This window comes from Rhincodon typus, chromosome 13, assembly GCF_021869965.1.
Source record: "Rhincodon typus isolate 14 chromosome 13, sRhiTyp1.1, whole genome shotgun sequence".
Classification (NCBI taxonomy): Eukaryota; Metazoa; Chordata; class Chondrichthyes; order Orectolobiformes; family Rhincodontidae; genus Rhincodon; species Rhincodon typus.
Window position 1 is genome coordinate 10,147,049 of NC_063344.1, and position 23,422 is coordinate 10,170,470.

Here is a 23,422-nt window from a genome sequence, read left to right on the forward strand (position 1 = left end):
TCCCCTCCCCCTTTTCTGATGAAGGGTCTAGGCCCGAAACGTCAGCCTCTCTGCTCCTATGATGCTGCTTGGCCTGCTGTGTTCATCCAGCCCTGCACATTGCTGGAATGATGTCAGGACTCATAGCCTTTGCTGTATCCAGTGTCTTCAACTCGTGGATAAAACTACAATGTAACTGGTGAAATAGCATACTCTACTAAAGAGCAAACCATTACTTTTGAGTGGAAATTTTTGCTCTGGATCTCTGCACCTCTTGTACAAGTATTGCTCTGCAACTGTTTTGAGGTGCATTTGCAAACCTGGTTAACCAATAAATTGTAATTAACAGAGCTAAATCCAAGATTCACATTAACTTGCTAAAATCTGCTATAAAACAGTACAAGGTCAGAAACGTTATCAGTTTTCTGCAATATTTTAAACAACTAATCAAAGCTTTTATGCAAGAAAGACTAGTTCCATTGTTTGCCTGGAGCTGTGCAACACTGCTGTAATATGTCAAAGTCTCCGGTTCCATCTGATAGATAATACCAGAGTACGAAGCTATTAATCAAATCCAAACAGTCTCTGCAGGAACATGTTCCTTTTGCCTGGTGGGTATGCAACCAAAGTGATTAGCAGGTAAATTTTTAAATTATGACATCTTTGCGGACATGGTGTGTGAAATGCTTTAGCTTGCTGATCTCTTAACTGACATTCTACAATAACACCAAAGAACTGCAGATGTTGGAAATCGGAAACAGAAACAGATAAACCCGGGAAAACTCGGCAGGTCTGACAGTATTTGTGGAGAGAAAGCAGAATTAATGTTTTGGATCCGGTGACCCACACACACGTCAGAACTGTTCCATTCCATTTGGTTATGTTCTGAAGAAGGGTCATTGGATCTGAAATATTAACTCTGCTTTCTCACCACAGATGCTGCCAAACCAGCCCAGTTTTCCTAGCTATATTTGTTTTTTGTTAAAATATATTCTTTTTGCTCTCTTCACTTCTGTTTAGTGTTTATATTAACATTGTACTTGTATTCTGTACTTTATGTTCTTGGAGTAATAAACCACATTTACGTGGGTTTCTATGGAGTATACATTACAAATAGCACTGTTTTGCATAACAAGTGATTTTTGTTTTTGGACCTCAACTACATGTTGATTGAGGATCCTGCAACCGAAGAGATTTCCCTTCCCACCCTTGGCTGCCTTTCACAGGGTTCGCTCCACACCCCACTAATCCCAGCACCTTTCCCTGCAATTGCAGGAAGTGCTACAACTGCCTCTATACCTCTGCCTTCACCTCCATTCAAGGCACAAAACAAACATTCGATATTGGACAGGTTCACCTGCACATCTGTCAACTTGGTCTACTGTATCCGTTGCTCCCGATGGGGCCTCCCCTACATCGGTGAGACCAAACATAGACTCGGACGGTTTTGTAGAGCTCTGCACTCCATACAAGACAAACAACAACACCTTCCGGTCGTCATCCATTTTAACTCCCCCTCCCACTCCCTATGTGACATCCATCCTGGGCGGCCTCTGGTGTCACGATGACACCACCCGCAAACTGGAGGAGCAACACCTCATTCTGCCTTGGGAGCCTATAGCTCGATGGCCTGAACATGGAATTTACCAGTTTTAAAATCTCCCCACCCCTGGCCTCATCCCATGTCCAAGCCTCCCTCATCCCAGCCTCCTTGACCTGACACAACCGGTCCATCTTCTCTCCCACCTATCTGCTTCACCAATCCCCACCACTCCCTACTTGCACTCCCCTATCACCATCCCACCTACCTTCCCCAGCCCTAGCCCTCCTCTTTATTTTCCAGCTCCCTTTTCCCTCCCCATTTCTGAAAAAATGTCCCAACCTGAAATGTCAACTTTCCTGCTCCTCTGCTGCGTGGCTTGCTGTGTTCCTCCAGCTCCACACTTGTCTCTGACTCCGGGATCTGCAGTTCTTGCTATCTTTTGAGGACTCCTTTAGTAAACTATCAAAAGCATGTCATACTTGTACATTTTCGATCGGTTTCTGCTTCTGAGATTGCCACACGGTCTCAAATATGCTTCAGTATTACCTTTTTAGAAACCTATTTCAAGTATTTTATCCATTTCAGAACAAAAGCAAACTGAGTCCAACCATCCCAGTCTGTGGTCCAATGAAATCATGTTGAAGAATCTCTCACTTGACTTTAAATCTTGCCTGACGTTCTAAATTAAGTATGCTGTGCAACAGAATTCATACTATTCAAGATTCATTGAGTTACTAGCAATTTACTTAGCTATGAATGTTACGTCAATCATTATTAAATCTTTAAAATCCATCTGATATTTAAATGAGTCTGAAAAGAATTTTGGGTGAGTGGTTTGGGGAGAGAGGAAGGCAAAAACCGTTAGTAGAATTTCTGTTGGATGGGAGGGGGGCTACTGTTAAGGAATTGAGCTTAATTCTCTGGCTGTCTTCTCGGTTGCACTAACCTATATGATGTGGTACACAGTCGTACAGCATGGAAACTGACTCTTTGGTCTAACTAGTCCCTATTAAATTAATCTCGGTGACTGCCTTAATCTCGCTTGCCTGGCCCATATCCCACCAAACTTTTCCCGTACGTGTACTTGTCCAAATGTCTCTTAAATGTTATAACTGTACCTGCATTCACCACTACTGGCGGTTCATTCCACTCAAACCGCACTGGTTTTAAAAGAAAATTACCCCTCACGTCTGTCTCTAAGTCGTTCACCTCAACTTAAAAATATTCCCCTGAGGAAAAAGACTCGTGTCATTCACCTTATCTGTGCCCCTCATGATTATGTAAACCTCTATAAAGTCACCCCTCCACCTCCTATGCTCCAGTGAAAAAAGTCCCAGTCTACCCTTATAACTCAAACCTTCCATTCCTGGTAAATGTTTTCTCTTGATGTTCCATCCCTCCACTATATTGCAACCTATCGACTGCTTTTTAATTAAACCACAAACATGGTCCTCCCCCTGCACTTTTTTTAGTCAATCTCTCCAGTGTTCTAGTACACACTGCTGTGTAGTTGAGTTAGGTCATCATTTGAGGAAACTAAATATTCTGTTTTTGGGGTAATTATTTTAGATTATACAGATATTTTACTAAAGACTGGCTGCAACGGTCTGTGGGAACAACCTTTTTGATTATAGTGTGACCTAACAGACCTAGTACATCTGGAGGTTTTAACACAACTTAGACTTTGGCAATCTTTCCTGAATTGTTGGAACGTGGATTGTTAGTTGAATGTGCATTTTTAATTACAAATAAATATTAAAGTGGAAAATGTATTTAGTACTCCTGTCAAGGAAATGAAACGTTTGCATGTACATGTAAAAGTGATGCCGACTGAGGGTCTGACCCAGAGAGTTCCCAACATCGGTTGAGTTTTTGTGGTGGGAATGCTGCTGGCTAGAGGCTCGGTGGTCCCCATATGGTAAATCTGTAAGGAGCATCCTCTTTACAATCTTCAGAATCTGTTACAATGCAAGAAACAAATCAATTTTGTAAAAAGAACTGTCATGAATAATGACCTTGGCTAGATTGTGTGGCTTTTCAAAGTCAATAACGTTTGTAAGAATATATTTGTGCATGCAGTGGCACCTCTCATAATCTACTCTGCAAACATCAGTGAGCATTTTCATGTGATCAACGTTTGTGAGGTGATCTTTCTGAAAATTTTTGTTTACGTTTATGCAGTTGTGTTCCTTTTGTGAATAACACGGTAGTGTTAAGTTACTTTCATTGCAGTCGCCTCCATTTTTAATGGTTTTGTCATGCTGTACCTGATGTCTGACCATATTTTAAATCCTTCTGATCATCATGATATTATTACTCTGACTTGTGTGTCTCCCTTTTGCTCAATATTAGTGGTTGATTCAGTTTTATAAGTCCAAGACTCTAGAAATCTTGCGCATTTTCAGATTTCCCCATGTCTGTCTGTCCCCTTTTAAGGTATTGTCATTTCTGTTGGTATCTGTCTTTGGTTCAGTATCTATACTTTTTATGCTGTGTTTATGGAATTTTCTCAAACTGTTGAACAAACTACACAAGTTGAGTTGATTTGGTACTGTACTTGTTTTAAAACCTTATTTGCCTCATTTGTGCAATGTACAAGTAAAGTCAAAGGGATGTGTTTGGGGCTGCTTCACTACATTGTGGTCTGATTTTCAATGTTTCCTTTTACCCCTCATTAAAAGTTAAAGAGCTGATTTATTTGTGTCCAAATTTGGATCAGTTGCGAGGAAGGCATTAACCAAATAAAAACCGAAAGAACTGTGGCTGCTGTAAATCAGGAACAAAAAGTTGCTGGTAAAGCTCAGCAGGTCTGGCATCTCTGAAGAAAAAATCAGTTAACAACATTTCAGGTCGAGTGACCCTTCCTCAGAACTGATGGTAGCTAGGAAAACATCAGTTTATATGCAAAAAATAGGGATGGGGATGGGTGTAAACCATAGGATAGAGCCTATAGAGAAGAACAGTTGGACAGACAAAGGAGTTGATAACTATCAGGCTGGGAGGGCAAATGGTTGTAAATGGGGACTAACAACAGGTGGTGTGTAATGGCAGGCTATGTGATGACAAGGCCTGATGTGTGGGGTGGGGGGCTGCAATATGGGAGAGTTTAGGCCCTAAAATTATTGAACTTGATATTGAGTCCCGAGTCCCAAGTGGAAAATGAGGTGTTCTTCCAGCTTGCGATGAGCTTTGCTGGAACACTGCAACAAGCCAAAGACGGATGTTGGCCAGGAAACAGGGTGGCGTGTTAAACTGGCAGGCAACGGTCTTTTTTTGCGAGCAGAACGTAGATGTTCTGTGAAGCGGTCACCCAGTCTACACTTCATTTCCCCAATGTAGAGGGGAGCACGTTGTGAGCAGCGAATGCAGTAGACTAGATTCTGGGAAGTGCAGGTATGTTTGGGCCCTTGGACACTGGGGACGGAGGAAGGTAAATGGGCAGGTGTTGCACCTTCACCAGTTACAGGGGAAGGTGGAGTGTTGGGGATGAAGGAAATGTGGACTAAGGTGTCCTGGAGGGAATGGTTCCTGCGGAAGGTGGACAAGGGAGGGGAGGGGAATATGTGTCTGGTTGTGGCATCTCGTTGGACGTGGTAGAAATGGTGGCTGGTGATCTTCTGGATGTGGATGCTGGTGGGAAGGTAGGTAAGGACAAGGGGAGCCCTGTTGCTGTTGCGGGAGGGAAGAGAGGGGGTGAGGGCGGAAGTGCGGGAGATGGGTCAAATCCGATTGAGGGCTCTATCGATAACTGTGCTGGGGAATCCTTGGTTGAGGAAGGTGGACATTTCGGAGGCTCCCTTGTCGAAGTTGGCCTCATCTGAACATATACGACGGAGACAGAGGAACTGAGAGAATGGGATGGAGTGTTTTTACAGGAAGTAGAGTGAGGATGTATAGTCCAGGTAGCTGTGTTGTTGAGAGGAAGATATTGTCTGGTTAGCTTCAAAACAGCCCTATTTAATGAATAGCAGCCCAGCTGAGAATTTGCGTCGACTTAATTCTGACAAAACTGCTAGGTCTACAATTGTGCCTGCCTGTTAAAGTTGGCAATTGTGGCATATAACTTGCAGGATATGATTTTAAGCTGTCAATACAGTCACTTATTAACTTGCAAATAAGATGGTCAAAATTATTTGAAACTTTTTGACAGGCCTGTTCAAAAGTATTCGAAGGCTGTTTTGAAGTGAACACCAATGTCTGATGTAATTTATAAATCAGAAAATTGTGGGCCAGTGTACTGTCCTACTGTGTCTATAATACTTTATGATTGTAGTGAGTCTTATCTGCTTTTTTGTAATCACATGATTAGCGTAAGCTGGTCAGACCTTGCCATTGGGCAGTGCCAAGAATTGAGACATCACAGATTAAATAGATTGCTGGGAGAAAGGTCACCCAATTGAAAACTATAGTTACTTCTTAACTACATAGCCCTTTTTTTTTTTGTTTATAATCTCATTTAGTGTAAGATAAAGGTTTAATATTCACTGAATGATCTCTTGCTGATCTGTGCTTTTAATTGCTCTGATCTTTTCCTTTCTGTTCTGTTTAAATTAAGCATTCTCGTCCTGGATACAAGTACCGACCCAAAATTAAATTTGCTCTTAAGACTGTATTTAATGGTCCAGGCCAACTTTGATCCAGTGGATCACGGAGGGATATTAAGAGTACAATACATTTTCAAGGGTTGCTTAACATAATGCTATTCTTAATAACACCATTGAGAGGTACAAGGAAAATGGGCATGCATCAAAGTTAGGAGGAGACTGACATATTAATTAAAAGTCATCCAAGCCTTCTGAATACAGGTGGGAATAGTGGTAGTGAAACAGATTCTTGTCAACAACTAATCCCCATCCAAAAGCAGATGGTCCACTAGCCGCAAAAGGGGTACTATTCCACTTCAGGCTGCAACCTAAATCTTGCCTTGAATACCTCTAGTTTCCATGCCAAAACTGGTACACAGACTCATGAATTCTGAGAAGTTAGCAGCATCCACTCCGTCCACTAAATGTTGAAAGTCACATTCTATGCATGAAGTATCCTTCTGTGCCACAGCAGTTGGTTATTGTACAAATGAAGCTGACATTTTCTGCTTACTATTGTCGCCTAGATATTTTAATCAACCTGATCAGATATGACATATCTGGAGGAGGTAAGATTTAAACACTGGCCTCGAGGTAGAGATATTACCACTGCAAATATTTTGTAATCAGCCTGTTCAGAGAAGTTCTGGCCCCTCTGGCAAGTGGGACCTGAACCAGGGTCTCCTTGCTCAGAGGTAAGGACACTAAGGAGTCTTCTAATCCAAACTGTTCAGAGATGTGATTTGTAATGTCTCTGGAGTAGGTGGGACTTGAACCCAAGCCTCCTGGCCTACAAGGATATTACCACTACGCCACAAGACCCCTAACTCTTTTCATCTGCGAACAATTGTTATTGCTTGCAGGTGTCAGATTGTAGGAACATTATTAGACGAATCACGTTACAGTCACCACAAGTTTACACTCTGTCCTGTTATCGCCAAATAAAGTCTGAAGATTAGGTACTGTCTGTTTGAAGTTATTTTATAAACAAGTGTATCCCTTAGCCGAAATGCAGTAGTCTTGGAAAGAATGTTTTCAAACGGAATGTTTTACACCTAGGTGTAAAATGGAGTTTCTGAATGGGACCTTCTGAGTTTAGCACACATTTTGTCCACTGTTTGGTGCTATGTGGAACAAAAGTATTTAAATATCCATGAACGTTGCTCAATTATGGTATGGAAGTACAAAGAGGAAACTTATTGCCTTTTTAATGCTAAGTGTGAATTGAAGAAGTGATGCCTCTCAAAGGTTAAAATTAGAATCTGTCATTTAGGGGTGTGGTGGCACGGCACATTGTCACTCATTTCTGCATGGTAGACTAATTAGTAAAGTTGGATCACATGGGATTCAGGGTGTGCTTGCTAATTGGATACAGAATTCTGTTTATGGAAGGAGATGGGATGTTGGAGGGTTGTTTTTCATACTGGAGGCTGTGACCAGCAGTGTGTTGTAAGGATTGGTACTGGGTCCACTTTTGCTTATCATTTTATATAAAATGTTTTAGATGAGAATATAGGAGGCATGGTTAGTAAGTTCGCAGACAGCACCAATGTTGGTGTAGTGGATAGTGATGAAGGTTATCTAAGATTGTAAAGAGATCTTGATCATTTGGGCCAATGGGATGAGGAGTGGTAGATGGAGTTTAATTTTGATAAATGTGAGGTATCGCATTTTGGTAATACAAACAAGGACAGAGCTTATACAATTGATGGTAGGGCCCTTGGGTAGTTGTGTCGAACAGAGAGACCTGGGGTTTCAGGTACACAATTCTTTGCAAATTTATATCACATGGTGGTTAAGAAGGCATTTAGCACTCTTCCCTCCACTGCTCACTCCTTTTGAGTATAGGAGTTGGGATGTCAAGTTGAGGTTGTTCAGGTCATTGGTGAGGCCTCTTCTGGAGTACTGTGTGCAGTTCTGATGGCCCTTTATAGGAAGGATATCATTTAAATGGAGAGGGTTCAGAAAGGATTTACCAAGATGTTGCTGGGAATGGAGGATTTGAGATATAAAAATAGATCGGACAGACTGACGCTGGAGTGTAGGAGGTTGAGGGGTGACCTTATTGAGGTATATTAAATCATGAGGGACATAGAGAAGGTGGATGACAAGGGTCTTTTACCTAGGGTGGGGGGAGTTCAAAACATTTGTAAGGTGAGAGGAGACAGATTCAAAAAGGACGTGGGGGCAACTTTTTTAATGGTTCTTGTGTAGAAATGAACTGCCAGAGAAAATGGTGGGTGCAGATGCAGTTAAAATGTTTAAGACATTTGGATAACTTCATGAATAGGAAAAGGTTGGAGAGATATGGGGCTAGTTTAGTTTGGGAACATGGTTGGCGTGAACAAGTTAGACTGAAGGGTCTGTTTCCATCCTGTGTGACTCTGACTATAATTATGAAGTCACACGACACTAAGTTATAGTCCAACAGGTTTATTTGAAATCATAAGTTTTTGGAACACTGCTGCTTCGTCACTTCACCTGATGAAGAAGCAGTGCTCTGAAAGCTTGTGATTTTGAATAAACCTGTTGGACTATAACGTACTGTCATGTGACTTCTGACTTTGTCCACCCCAGTCCGATACCAGCATCTCCACGTCACATCTATAATTTTGAGTCAACAAGGAAATAGTATTTCGCCAATTTCCTTTTGAGGTTATAACTAGCAGAGTGGATATTGCAAATGTAGAGGATTTATTGTCAAGGGATTTTCACACCTGCCATCACAAAAGGTTACTACACAAAATTAGAGTTCTTGGGATTGGGGAGAATGTACGAGCATGGATTAAAGATTGGTTTAAATAGGCTATAAGTCTGTAAATGTTGACTGGAAGCACCCAGTGGATAGTGTAGGTAGCCTTGGGTAGATTCATTGCCATCATTTTCCTTATTGATGGTATTCTCAGTTCCTCCTACCAACTGGGGAAGAATGCCACAGTCTTTATCAGAAAGTGAGCACAATCTTAATTAAAAATAGGCTTATTTCATATGTGGGTGGCACGATGGCTCAGTGGTTAGCACTGCTGCCTCACAGCGCCAGGGACCTGGGTTCAGTTCCACCCTTGGGTGACTGTCTCTGTCTGTCTGTGTGGAGTTTGCACATTCTCCCCGTGTCTGCATTGGTTTCCTCCCACAGTCCAAAGATGTGCAGGTTAGCTGGATTGGCTAAGCTAAATTGCCCGTAGTGTTCAGGGGTCTGTAGGTTAGGTGGGTTATATGGGGATGGGTCTGGGTGGGATGCTCCAAGGGTCAGTGTGGACTTGTTGGGTTGAAGGGCCTGTTTCCACACTGTAGGGATTCTATGATAATACTTGAAAGCTAGTTGTATTATGTTTGAGATAGACAATAGCTTGATATCTCACAGGAAGCTCAGTAAGTACACATTGCTGCTGAAGCATTTTGTTACACTATTGGAGACAACAGACTGGGTCAGCTTCTCCCAGAAACTGACCTTTTTATATCCTGATGGACGCAACCTATCCTTCATGTACTGATTGCATTATCCAACAGTCACTAATGAGGTCCACAAGGATAAGTGCATGGGCTTCAGCTTTTTGATACTTATCAATGACTTAGGTGATCCACTGTAAAGTGTCTTGAGATTTTTTTCGTGCAATGATAGGACCTTTGGCTGTCCTGCATGCACAACAATACAATGCAGGAACAGCAACTGGTATGGTGGCTTGTATTATAGAGAGATTGGACTTGAAGAGTAAAGAACAAACCACAACAGTTTTATACAGTTTCAATCATCTCAACTTGGATAATTTCCTTTCTTGGTTACTCCGTTTGTTTTCTCTGACCATATTCAAAAATGTCTACAATTTTCAATAGCAATTCATGGACAGGGAAAAGCAAATGATGATTTAGTTAGCCTTCTGACATCCAAATATACAACAATATTTAAGTTTATTGACTAATAGCAATAATTATCCAATTTATGTACAACAGACTCCAATGACAACAGGAAACCCTACAGTAGTGGAGATCTTTGACCTTAATTTTGTTTCCTTCATTTCTTTGAACTATGGGTTTAGTAATCACCGGCCATGATTAGAAAATGTATGTATATTTGATTTTGTGTATCCTGCTGCCATGGTATTTGCCCATGTTCAAGGATTATGGCGGTAGGGCAGGAAAGTAGAGTTGAGGATTATTACATCCAATCATGATCTCACTGAATGGCAGAACGCACTTGAGCTACATGGCCATCTTCTCTTCCTAGGTCTCATGGTCTGTCTTGTTCGGAAGTATTTCAGTGAAGGGCCATCACACGTGGAAGTGTACTGTAATTCAACAGATTCAAGACAGCAGGAGGGAAGGGGAGGATGAAACATTGTCATGAATGTAATTTATAAAAGTAACGTCAACTTAACTTTACTTTGGCTCAGCATTAAAATCAAAGAACATGGAGAGACCGAATAAAATAAAGGGTGCTGTACTAAAGGGTGTGCAAGAGCAGCGGGGCCTGTACATGTGCACAAGTCACCAAAGAAAGCAGGACAAGTAGAGGTTTTAATTAAGTGTAGTGTTTTAGGCTTTGTAAATAAGGGCATAGAGTACAAGAGCAGGGAAGTTATGAAAAACTTGTGTAAGACATTGTAAGACCTCAACGTGAGTATTGTGTACGGTTCAGAGTAGCCAACTGTTGTATGGCAAGTATTGGTTAATGCAGAAGAGGTTTACAAGTATGCTCCCAGGGTTGAAACCTTTCAGTTATGAGGATAAATGAGACACAAATACCATTTCCCTTGGAAAGGAGGAGGCTAGAGGCGATTTTAAAACCTTTTGGAAGTCATGAGGGACGTGGACAGACTGGATAAAGAGAAACGTTCCCACTGAAAAATGGATAGAGTACTGGGGGTGCACACTTTAAGTTCTTTGCAAAAGAAGCAAATGAGATGAGGAAAACCTTCCTTCACTCAGCAAGTAGTTAGGGCATGGAATGAGTTGCCTTCAAGTGTGATGGAGGGAATTTCAACTGAGGCATTCAAGAGGGCATTGGATGATTGTTGCTATTGACAATGTGCTGGGTTATGAGAAAGGCGGGAGATTTGCACGAAGTTAAAATACTCAGAGCCAAGGCAGACCCAGTGGGCCAAATGGCTCCTGCATAACAGTTTTGTGATCTGTTTGTTAATATGTGGATCTTGATTGATGAACATGTAACTTTTTTCCATATGTTTATTTACAGGGTTTCCTTGTATATTCAAGACCAAAAAATGCTTGTGAACCAATCATTTCTCCACCTACGACAGACAATTCTTCAAACAACTTCATTGTTCTGATTAGAAGGTTTGACTGCAATTTTGATATTAAGGTAAGTCACAAATTAAATTGAACTAGTTTAAATATTCATAAATATTTGTAGCAGTAGCCTTGAATGTTTCTAATTTGAATTAATTTGTGATTAATACACAGGACCTTCTGTGCAGTCAGTGTAACAAATAATGTGACCAACACTATCAGCCCAAGTGCTTCCAATGTTGCAAGACTATTATAAAAGTGGCTTAGCTCTTAAGCTTATTCAGCTGGTTGCTCAGATGCTGGTTCAGTCATCCAAGCAATCTTCCATTTCTTCTGGAAGCCAAAGGTAGACCGGGTCTGCAGGTGTACAAATAGGTGCCTCGATAGGCAGGGCGGGGTAAGAACATACCCAGTGTTACCCTGTCCCGATGGCCACCTTTTGTATGTGGCTGCATCAAGCTGTGTAGACCAGCAGTATGCAAACGATGAGGGGATTGCTAGCTAGGTGGCATTTATTGCCCATCCTTAATTGCCCAGAGGACAGTTCAGAGTCAACCACATTGCTGTGGGTCTGGATTCACATGTAGGCCAGACCAGGTGAGGATGGCAGTTTCCTTCCCTAAAGGACATTGGTGAATTAGATTGGTTTTTTTCAACAATCTGTAATGGATTCATGGTCATTAGATTCTTAATTCCAGATTTTACTTGGTATCAAATTCCACCATCTGCTGTGGCGGGATTCGAACCCAGGTCCACAGGATATTACCTAGGTCTCTGGATTAACAGTCGAGCGATAATACTACTAGGCCATTGCCTCCCCACAGGTTCTACCTGTCCCTGGTGTTGCAAAGGATGGGACTGGCCTCACTGCCAGGAAAGTTCCAAGTAATTGGACTGTTCCATATCACCTGTCCTTTGTAGAGAAATTTGCAAAGAAGAGCACCTTATGACCACACTTCCATCAAGAAGTGGTCAACATATATCCTCAAGACCCTGAGGGAAAGGGAGAGTGTGGCTGCCACATGGTTCCCTGAGCAGACTTAGTCATTTGGCAGAATGTCTCATCGCCAGAACTTTCCAAGAAGCACCAAGACATTACTTGGCTGATTTGTGAATGGGCCACTACCTGCGAGAACCTTTATGCATGTCTGATCAGCCTGCGCCAATGCACACTGCCCTCAAAGTGGTTACTGGATGGTCAAGACTGTCATCATCTCCTTCTGGAATATACCTTTGAAAAGAAAGACTCGAGGAAGATGCAGTGATTTTTTGTGGCTCATCCCGAGCAGCTCCATGAAGGGGGACCCTGTGCTCTATGGTCTTTTCCCTAGTAAGCACACAAACAAACATCAACTGCACCTGGAGCACCATCAAACCTGTGAAAGACACTCTTTGGTCTACCCAAATCTTGTTGGCCTTCCAGAACAAGGAGTTGACCCTGACTGAGTGCTGCAAACTAGCATATTCAAGGTCCAGGATTGTGTTGAGAGATGTGCTAAATCTTGGGGCAGCCACTACCAAGATGCAGTGGGGAAAGACCACTGTTTGAGGCCGCCTTGCTGAAGGTAAAGAGGTGTCTGTTCAGTTATCAGACCCTCCCAGTGCCCGAAATAAATAAATAATTCGTATTGTATGTGTAAGAGAGGTCTTTGGTGTTTTGGATAGAGTCAAAGTCTAATGTTTTTGCACCTGTGCAGAACCAAACTGTCTTTGTGTCAATGTGTATATATACAAAGATTTTTTTCACGAATAAACTTTTTTTGAATTAAAAGAAATGCTGGCTACTCAAGTCATGTTGAATTTTTCAAAGGAATTCCTTTCCTTAATTTGAATGTGCTACTGACTAATGAAAATTGAGCCAGAGAACTTGTCTGCTTTACTGAAGAGTGATAAAATCTTGCACAGCATCTCTTTTTTTCCAAAAATAAAAGTTAAATATTCACAGTAGCATATGTGACAACGTTGTGATTTGGAATAGTTGGAAGTCATATTGGAGCTGTGACAAATAAAAATATCCTTATTTGAGAGGGACAAATGTACTCCACTCCCCCGACATCATCTTTGACAAAATAGTTGAACTCCAGAGGTGAGGTGAGAGTAACTGCTGGCAGCATTTGACCTAATATCAAGAAGCCCTAGCGAAACCAAAGTCAAGTCAATCTGAATTGAAGCAGGTATTGAGAGAATTCTCTGCTGGTTGAAGTAATGCCAAGGATAAATGAAGATGGTTTAGGTTCTAGAGGTCATTCATCTCAGACCAAAGGCATCATTGCAGGATTCTTGAGGGTAGTATGCCAAGCCTAACTATCTTCAGCTGTTTCATTAATGACCTTGCCGCCTCCAGCTCAAAGAAGTGTTTGCAGCTTGAGGAATGTTGGGCCTAAATTTGGAGGTGGAGTCCAAGCTGCAGGCATGTCACATGAGGAAGGGAAGCAGACCTGGACACTTAGTTCCAGAGTGTGGTCGCACCCCTTTGACTAGGTGGTTCACGTTTTGGACAGGAGAGTCTGACCACAAGTGAGGCTGGTGTGGGGGACCTAGGGTGTTGCATTTGAGGAGCCTTAGCCCTTACTGTTGGCCAGAAGTTTAAGGCTCCTGCAAGTTGTGCAAACATGAGTGGTGACTGCAGGAAGAATGAGCAAGCTGATGACAGCATTGTGATCCACTGAGCCACTCAAATTGCAGAGTGAAGGAAGAAACGGGAATGTAGTAATGATGCAGGGCAATATAATTAGGAGCGTAGATACAGTTTTCTAAAACTGTGAGCAGGAGTCCCAAAGGCTGTATTGTCTGCTGGTCTGGGGTTAAGGACACGTCCTCGGGGCTAGATAAGATCTCGGAGGGGAGGAATCCAGTTGTCATCCACATTGATAGAACTAGAAGGTTCTGGTGAAAGACTTTGAACTGTTTTGATCTACATTTAAAAATCGGGACCTCCGAGGTGGTAATTTCTGGCTTACTACCTGAGCCTCTGACAAACATCCAGAGGGTAAATAAAGGAGTGAAATGTTTACCTCCGCAATTGATGGAATAGGTACCAGTTCATTGGGAATTAACATCAGTACTGGGCAGAAGGATTTTGGTGTGATGGGCTTTTCTTGAAATGACCTGGGATAAGTGACCTGGTAAATAGCATAACAAGGGCTTTAGAAGTGGCTTTAAACTAACTAGATGGAATGGGGGAATAATTTGGGAGAGAGGAATTGTAGGCCTACAAAGCAAAAGGACATGGCAGCATTGAGGCACCTAATTGGGTGGTAATATGTACTGAGGGACAAAAAAGGGCAGTGTCCAAAATTTGAAAAACAAGAGTCAAAAGGCTGGGAAAAAGGCCAAATTAAAGTCACTTTCTGAATGCATGGATTCAAGTGCAAAATAAACTAATGGCACAAAGGGGTTAATATACATCATTTTCTGGCCATTACAGAAATGTGTTTACAAAGGGATAACCTGGGGACTGAACAATCAAGAGTATATGACTTTTGAAAAGGGTGATGGAGTAGCTTTATTAGTAAAGGATGGAGTCAGCACAATAGCAAGATATTATCTTGGTTTAGAAAATGGCGAATTTATGTGGGTGGAAGTAAAGAATAACAAGGTGAAGATGACATTGTAGGGAGTAGTGTATAATCCTCCTAAAAGTTATATGTACAGTGGACATAGAAGGCATTGTGAGATAACAAAGGCTTTTTTTTTAAAAGAAAAGCAATTTTTAAAAATTACTCATAGTAGGAACTGCAGATGCTGGAGAATCCGAGACAACAAGGTGCAGCCTGCTGTGTTCATCCAGCTCTGCACCTTGTTGTCTCTTGTTTTAAAAATTATTAGTGATTTTCAATTTTCTAGATTGGGGAATGTTAGATTGGCAAAGGTAGCCACAAGGAAGCATTTAGTGTGTTTGGGACAGTATCCAAGAACAATGTTTTGGATCCAACAAGGAATTAGGATATCCTGGGCCTTGATGTGTAATAAGGGAGCTTTAATAAATGATCTCAGTAAACGATTTCCGTCAGGAAACAGTGACATAATGTAGAATTTAGTGTTTAGTTTGCAGGAGAAACTTGAGTCAGAAACTCTGCTAAACAAAAATGTAATTACAAAGGAATGAGACAAGAACTGTCTTGATTGGGAAAAGAGTTTAGTGGGAAAAGAGTTTAGCAGCAAATGGTTGAGGAGCAATGGCAGTTGTTCAAGAAAATAGTTATTGGCTTAGAGCAAAGAGGTCCTAGTAAGGGAAATATTCAAGGAAGGGGATAAGCCAAACATGGTTAACCAAGGAATTGAAAGAAATAAAACAGAAATGACAAATGACTACGGATGCTGTAAATTGGAGACAAAAATAGAGATTGCTGGAAAAGCTCAGCAAGTCGGGCAACATCTGTGGTGAGAAATCAAACATACAAGATTGGAGCAGGAGGAGGCCATTTGGCCCTTCAAGCCTGCTCAGCCATTCATCTCGATCCTGGCTTAATAACCTAATCCCACTTTCTCCTTATTACCTTTGATCCCATTTGCTCCAAGTGCTATATTTAGTCATCTCTTGAATGCATTCAATGTTTTTGGCATCAACGACTTCCTGTGGTAACAAATCCCACAGGCTCACTGCTGTTTGGATGAAAAAATGTCTCCTCATCTCTGTCCTAAACGGTCCACCCCGAATCCTCAGACGGTTATCCCTAGTTCTGAACACACTGACCATCGGGAACATCTTCCCTGCATAAAACCTGTCTCGTCCTGTTTGAGTTCTGAAAGTTTTGAGATTCCACACCAGCCCCCACCAACTCCCATCTCCAGCCAACCAACTCCATCCTAACCTAGTCACTCGCCTCCTACATCGGTCCTGCCATCCCTGGAATCAGCCAGGTAAACCTTTGCTGCACTCGCTAAGAGCATCCCCCTCAGAAAAGGAGACAAAAACTGCGCACGATATTCCTCGGTGTGGCCTTACCAAGGCCCTGTATAACTGCAACAACATAGCCCTGCTCCTGTACTCAAAACCTCTTGCAATGAAGGCCAACATACCATGAGATCTTCTTTTACCGCCTACTACACCTGTATGCTTACCTTCAGTGGTGCACAAGGACACCCGGGTCCCACTGTGCGCACGCCCCCCCTCACCCTCCCAATTTACAGCCATTCAAGTAATTATCTGCTGCCTTGCTTTTTCTTCCAAAGTGAATAACCTCACATTTATCCAAGTTATATTGCATCTGCCATTGATTTGCCCCCTCACCCTACCTGTCCATGTCATGTTGAAGGATCTCTGCATCCTCATCACAGTTCAGCCTCCCACCCAACTTGGTATCATCTGCAAACTTGGAGATGTTACATTTTGTTCGCTCATCCAAATCATTAATATATATTGTCAATAGCTAGGGTCCCAGCACCGATCCTGTGGCACCCCTAGTTACTGCCTGCAAATTTGAAAAGGACCCGTTAGTTCCTACTCTTTGTTTCCTGTCTGCCAACCAGTTTTCTATCCATCTGAATACACTTCCCCCAATCCCATGCGCTTTAATCTTGCACAATGATCTCTTATGCGGGACTTTATCAAAAGCTTTCTGAAAATCCAAATATACCACATCAACTGGCTCCCCCTTGTCAACTCTACTTGTTACATCTTCATAGCATTCCAACAGATTTATCAAGCATGGTTTCCCCTTCATAAATCTGTGCTGACTCTCTGATCCTGCCACTGATTTCTAAATGCTCTGGTATAGAGTCCTTGATAATGGATTTGTGAATTTTCCCCACTACCACTGTTCGGCTTACTGATCTACAATTCCTCTCTCTGAGTATTGGAGTGACGTTAGCTACCCTCCAATCTGCAGGGACTGTTCCAGAGTTTATAGAATCCTGGAAGATGACCACCAATCCATCCACTATTAAGGAAATGGCTCAAAAGTACTCTGGCATGTAGATTATCAGGCATTGGGGATTTATCTGCCTTCAATCCCATCAATTTTGCTAGCACCATTTCTTTACTAATATTGATCGCCCTCTTACTAAATCTTGCATTTGCCAGCATTTCTGGTATCTGATCTGTGACCTCTTTCGTGTGAAGACAGAACCAATGTATGGATTCGGTTGTTCAGCCATTTCATTGTCCCCTATTGTACATTCTCCTGTTTCTGTCTGTAGGGGACCTATATTTGTCTTGAACAATCTTTCTTTTCGTGTGCCTATAAAAACTTAGTGTCAGTGTTCATGTTCCCTGCAAGCTTACTTTCGTACTGCATTTTCCCCTTCTTAATCAATTCCGTGGTCCTTTGAATTCTAAACTGCTCCCAATCATCAGACATTAGTTTTCTTGGCCAATCTGAATGCTTCTTCCTTGGATTGGATACTATCTCTAATTTCCTTTTGCAAGCCATGGATTGGCCCTCTTGCCCATTTTGCTTTTGTGCCAGATAGGAACAAATAGTTGTTGCAGTCCCCGCCCTCACCCCCATGCGTTCCTTGAATGTTTGCTATTGCCTATCTACTGTCATCTTTGTAAGTAACTCTCTCCAATCTATTAAGGCTAACTCTGCCTTGCGGATACTCTAAGGTGTCCCCAGCCAATGATCCAGCTCTGAAACTCGAGCTTCCAGGAGCTGTGGCTGGAGATGTTTCCTGTACACGTTGACGCGGGAGACTGGAATGTTCCCTGGATGTTTCAGGTTGTCGCCTTCTGCTGCAGGACCATTCTGAGGACGGAAACTCAACCTGAAACGTTAACTCTGATTTCTCTCCAAAGATACTGCTAGACCTGCAGAGCTTTCCCAGCAATTTCTATTTTTGCCTCTGAAATAATACATAAAATGTGGCAAAGATTAGTGTTAACCCAGAGGATTGGAGAAATTTTAAAAACCCAACAAAAGATGACAAAAAAATTAAACTGAGGGTAAACACAAGTAATATCAAATGGACAGCAGGAGCTTGTTTACTCTCTACTACTTTAATATATTTGGAGTTAGAGGTACAGCACGGAAACAGACCCTTCAGTCCAACTTGTCCACGCTGACCAGACATGCTAAATTAATCTAGTCTCATTTGCCAGCATTTGGTCCATATCCCTCAACCCTTTCTATTCCTATACCCATCCAGATGCCTTTTAAATGTTGTCATTGTATCAGCCTCCACCACTTCCTCTGGCAGCTCATTCCATACAGGCACCACCCCCTGTGAAAACATTGCACCTTGGCTTCCTTTTGTATCTTTCCCCACTCACCTTAAACCTGTGCCCTCTCGTTTTGGACTCACCCCACCCTGAGGAAAATACCTTGTCTGTTTACCCTATCTGTGCCCCTCATGATTTTATAAACCTTTTATAAACCTTTTATAAGGTTATCCCTTAGCCTTTGATTCTCCAGGGAAAATAGCCCCAGCCTATTCAGCCACTCCCTGCACCTCAAACGCTCCAACCCTGGCAACATTCTCAAATCTTTTCTGAACCCTTCCTAGTTTCACAACATCTCTCCTATAGCAGGGTAACCAGAATTGCGCACAGTATTCCAAAAGTCGACTGACTAATATCCTGTACAACCTCAATATGACCTCCCAACTCCGACACTCAATGCACTGCCCAATAAAGGCAAGCATACTATAGAGGTAGCTAGAACTGTAGATTCTGGAGTCAGTCAATGCAGTGTGGAGCTGGAGGAACACAGCAGCTCAGGCAGCATTAGAGGAGCACAAAAGCGGACGTTTTGGGTTTACACTCATTAGAACTGGTGAGGGCGAAGGGAGCTCGAAAATAAATGGGAGACGTGGGGCTGGGGGAAGGTAGGTGGGATGGTGGTAGATGGATGCAGGTACGGGGTAGTGGAGATTGGTCAGTGGGAAAGGTGGGACGGATAGGTGGGCAAGTAGTGTCAGGTCAAGGAGGTGGGGATGAGAGGGAGGGTTGGACATGGGATGAGGTTGGGGGGTGGGAAGATTTTGAAACTGGTGAGTTCTGTGTTGAGGCCATTGGGCTGTAAGCTCCGAGGTGGAATACGCGGTGTTGTTCCTCCAGTGTGTGTGGTGTCATTGTGACACTGGAGGAGGCCCAGGATAAACGTGTCACCAAGGGAGTGGGAGGAAGAGTTAAAATAGTTGACCACCAGAAGGAGATGATGATTATAGGGTGCAGATGCTGCACGAATCAGTCAGCGTCTGCGCTTGGCTTCACCCATGTAGGGAAGACCACATCGAGAGCAATGGATATGATGGACAGGTGAATCCCTGTCGGATCTGGAAAGTTTGTGTGGGGCCTTGGATGCAGGTGAGACAGAAGGTGTAGGGGCAGGAGTAGCCCTTCCTGCGGTTGCAGGGAAAGGTGCCAGGTGTGGTAGGTTGGTGGGGAGTGTGGAGCGGATGAGGGAGTCGCGGAGTGAACAGTCCCTATGAAAGGCAGATAAGAGGTCAGGAGGGAAATATCTCTGAGGTTGGATTGCAGGTGGCAGAGGATGATGCGCTGGATACAAAGGTTGGTGGGGTGGTATGTGAGGACTGGGGAGTCTGTCCTTACTTTTGTTGCGGGGAGGGGGTTTGAGGGCAGCACTGCGGGAAATGCAAGAGGTGCGGTTGAGGGCATTATGAATTAATGGAGGGGGCATGTTGCAGTCCTTGTAGGAGGACGTCTGGGAGCAGATGCGGTGGAGGCAGAGGAATTGGGAGTAAGGGATCGCATTCTTTCAAGAGGGTGGGTGAGAAAAGGTATAGTTAAGGTGGCTGTGGGAGTCGGTGGGTTTGAAATAGATGTTGGTGCTGAGACAGTTACCAGTGATGGAGACGGAGAGCCCCAGGAAAGGGGAGGGAAGTATTGGAGATGGTCCAGGTGAATTTGAGGTTGGGGTGAAAGGTGTTAATAAAGTTGAACTGTTCAAGCTCCTCACGGGAACATAAGGCAGTGCCGAAATGGTAAATGTAGTGGAGGAAAAAGTGAGGGATGGTGCTGGTCTGACAGTGGAAGAAGGATTGTTTAACATATCCTATGAAGAGGCATGCGTACCTCAGACCCATACAGGTGCCTGTAGCCACCCGTTTCGTTTGTTGGAAGTGGGAGGAGTTAAAGGAAAAGTTGTTGAGGGGAAGTAAAAGTTCTGTTAAGCAGATGAGGGTGTCGGTGGAGGGGGACTGGTTGGTTCTGTGGGGGATACAGGCGCACAGGAATTGGATGTCCATGGTGTAGATGAGGTGTTGGGTGCCAGGGAATTCAAAGTCCTGGAGGAGGTGGAGGGCGTGGATAGTGTCCCGAACGTACGTGGGGAGTTCCTGGTCTAAGGGTGAAAGCACGGAGTTGAGGTAAGCAGAGATGAGTTCAGTGAGTTAGGAGCAGGCAGAGACAGTAGGTCAAACAGGGCTGTGTCGAGTTAATGGATTTTGGGAAGGAGATAGAAATGGGTGGTGCTGGGTCGGGGGATATTGGGAAGGAGATAGAAGTGGGTGGTGCGGGGTTGTGGAATACAAACGGGCAAACACCGCCTTCAGTATCCTTTCTACCTGCAACTCCACTTTCAAGGAACTATGAACCTGCGCAAGGTATCTCTGTTCAGTAACTCCCCAGGGCCTTACCATTAAGTGTATAAGTCCTGCACTGAATTGCCTTTCCAAAATGCAGCACCTTTAAACTGAATAGCAGCCCCCGACTGAATGAGACTGGGGAAGTAATAATGGGAAACCAGGAAAAGATGGAGTTGCATAAATACTTGGCATTATTCTTCAAGGTAAAATACTATTTAGAACTTTTGAAATTCTACAATCAAAGGGCCAAAGGGGAAAGGGTTGTAGAGACTGCCCCAAGGACTGCAGAGGTTCAAGTAGAACATCATCACCACCTCCAGGGCAGTTGGGGATGAGAAATAAATGTTAGTCTATTAGCACCATCCACATTTTTTGAAGTCCACAGCTGTTTCTCTATTACACACGATTGTGGTTGTTGTTGGTGTTGGTGTTTCTTCTGCCTACCTGCAGCTGATGATATTGGTTCAGGAAAACCAGTAAGATGCAGCAGCTTCTGGTTAAGAATCTACGTGGTTAGTAGTCTTGAGTCAGAGGTCAGACCTGGAGCTAAAAGCATCTCTTCCTTAGTGAGAAATAAAATGAGAACCATTTCTGGTGCAAAACAAATGAATAATGACTGTTGTGAAAATGATTGTGTGCTCAGATACCAGTTAGACGTTTGAATAAAAACCCACTGTGCAGGGTTTCAGGTTCATATTGCAATACCTTATGCCCACATGAGTGCTCTCTCGACACCAAACCTATAAGAACTCTAGCCTTGTGAATGCTCTACATCTTTTCCAAATTGTATCATCTTTCCAATAGTGGTATTGTCAATCATAAATGTAGCATTCGTCAGTAAGTATGTTCGTGTAATGTAGAATGACTAATGTGGCGCATGACTGCTGGTATTTCTTGGAAATGTCACACTGGTAACTTTCACTTGTATATGAGGAGTTGTCCTTATTCTGACTACCGAGCACAGCTCATTTAGCGTATGTTAGATATGTAAAGTCTGTGTATATTGATGCCAGTGCTAGTTGGTGCAGTTAGTGCGTGCACTATGTGGTACCACGTCACAGCAAAACGATGGAAAGGCAACTGCCAGGAACAAATTTGGACATGTATAGTGAATGACAGTGATCCCAGAATTTTTGTCTGTGGAACGCCATTTCCCACCTTTCAGAGCAGCCCTGCTGAACAGTCTGTGAAGGGAGGGGGATTGCGGGAGCTGAAATCTGTTATGTTCTTGTGCATTATAGGTAGTGTTGCTAACTGGGCCATAGATGATATGACAAAGTCTATTTGGGCCAATCAGGTTCCAAGATTTTACATAGGTGCCCCTAAAGTTATGAAATTTGAAGCACAACAGCATTGTACGGATATACTTATTTAATGGAGCTCGTACCTTCATGTAACCGAGCTTAACTGCATCTCTGAAAATAGACTCCTGCAAATGCAGTATGTGCTGAATCAAGTGTAAGGTATTGTGTTGTAAACTTTAAGCTCAGTGATGGGCTCCACTTTTGACATGAAGCCAAATAAGAGCTGTACATCTTTAATCTACATTTTTTTTTTAAAAAATACTGGTCTTAAGTTAGGAATTTAAAAATCAGAGACAGAAAATCACACCAATGCTGGTTAACAAGTAAAACCCATTAGACCAAAGAGTGGAGAGGGGTAGAGGGGCATGGATGCAGAGGTTAAACTATAGCATTGCATAGATCTGAAGGGGTTCATTTCCATGCAAGCCAATATGAGGTATCCATTGCTGCTGTCTTTTAAGGCCGCTGTATTATGTATAAATCAATCTGTATTATACTTTGTCTGTGGATCACTAGAAGTAAGTACCAGTAATAATGTATGTAGTCTCGAGTGATGTATAATAAATCTAACCAGCTTCAAGACCAGTGTTATAAGCTTAAAAATAAATTTGGTGAGCTCTGAAATATGAAGGAGCCTGAAGGAAGTCATTTGAGATCTTGGCTCTTCCAATGTTAGTAATAACATGAAAGAGATGAAGATCTTGACAGCTCAGGTGGAGCCTGATTCATTCTCTCTTCCCACACCAATTATTTTCTGAAAGATTTTCTAGAATTCACTGCTCCCTGAAGAGCAGATGATGCATTGGATACATTTGCTTCTGTAATCAACACAACATATGCACAGAGCAATCTGTATTCTGCACCATGTGCGTACACAACCTTACTACGATTTTGTACAGAACAATTCATTTCACTACTGAAATAAAATGTCAGTGTTGAGAAGTAATCCCAGGTTGTGGTCAGATTTTCTTGCTTTTTTTAACTACTGAAAGCAAGTCAATTATGATGTTTTGTGAAATTGTTTGAAAAGAAATAAAATAATAGTTATGGTTGGCTCTGATTTTCCCTTCAGTGCTATTTCAAAAAGCCCTCTATCAAAAATTTGGTGATGACTGATTAAATATCCAGGGAATCTTTTTCCGTATAAAATACCTTTTACTTTTGAAATTAATTGTCTTCTAATATTTGTTTTTAGAAGGTCAGTTACTGCTTGTAACTCCAAAATAAAGTACATGAAATTGGTTGGCCCTGCTTCTTTCTTGCCCTTTCGACATTGG

At 42.6% G+C, this 23,422-nt stretch overlaps 1 protein-coding gene across 1 annotated transcript in view; it reads left to right on the plus strand.

Annotated features, from left to right (window-relative positions):
• The window catches only part of rnf13 (ring finger protein 13), a 187,006-nt gene that overhangs the window by 30,207 nt on the left and 133,377 nt on the right, over positions 1-23,422 (plus strand). The window contains exon 3 of the mRNA XM_048604167.1: positions 11,300-11,425. Within this exon, the coding sequence (XP_048460124.1) occupies positions 11,300-11,425 (126 nt within the window). The remainder of the gene's footprint in view (positions 1-11,299; positions 11,426-23,422) is intronic.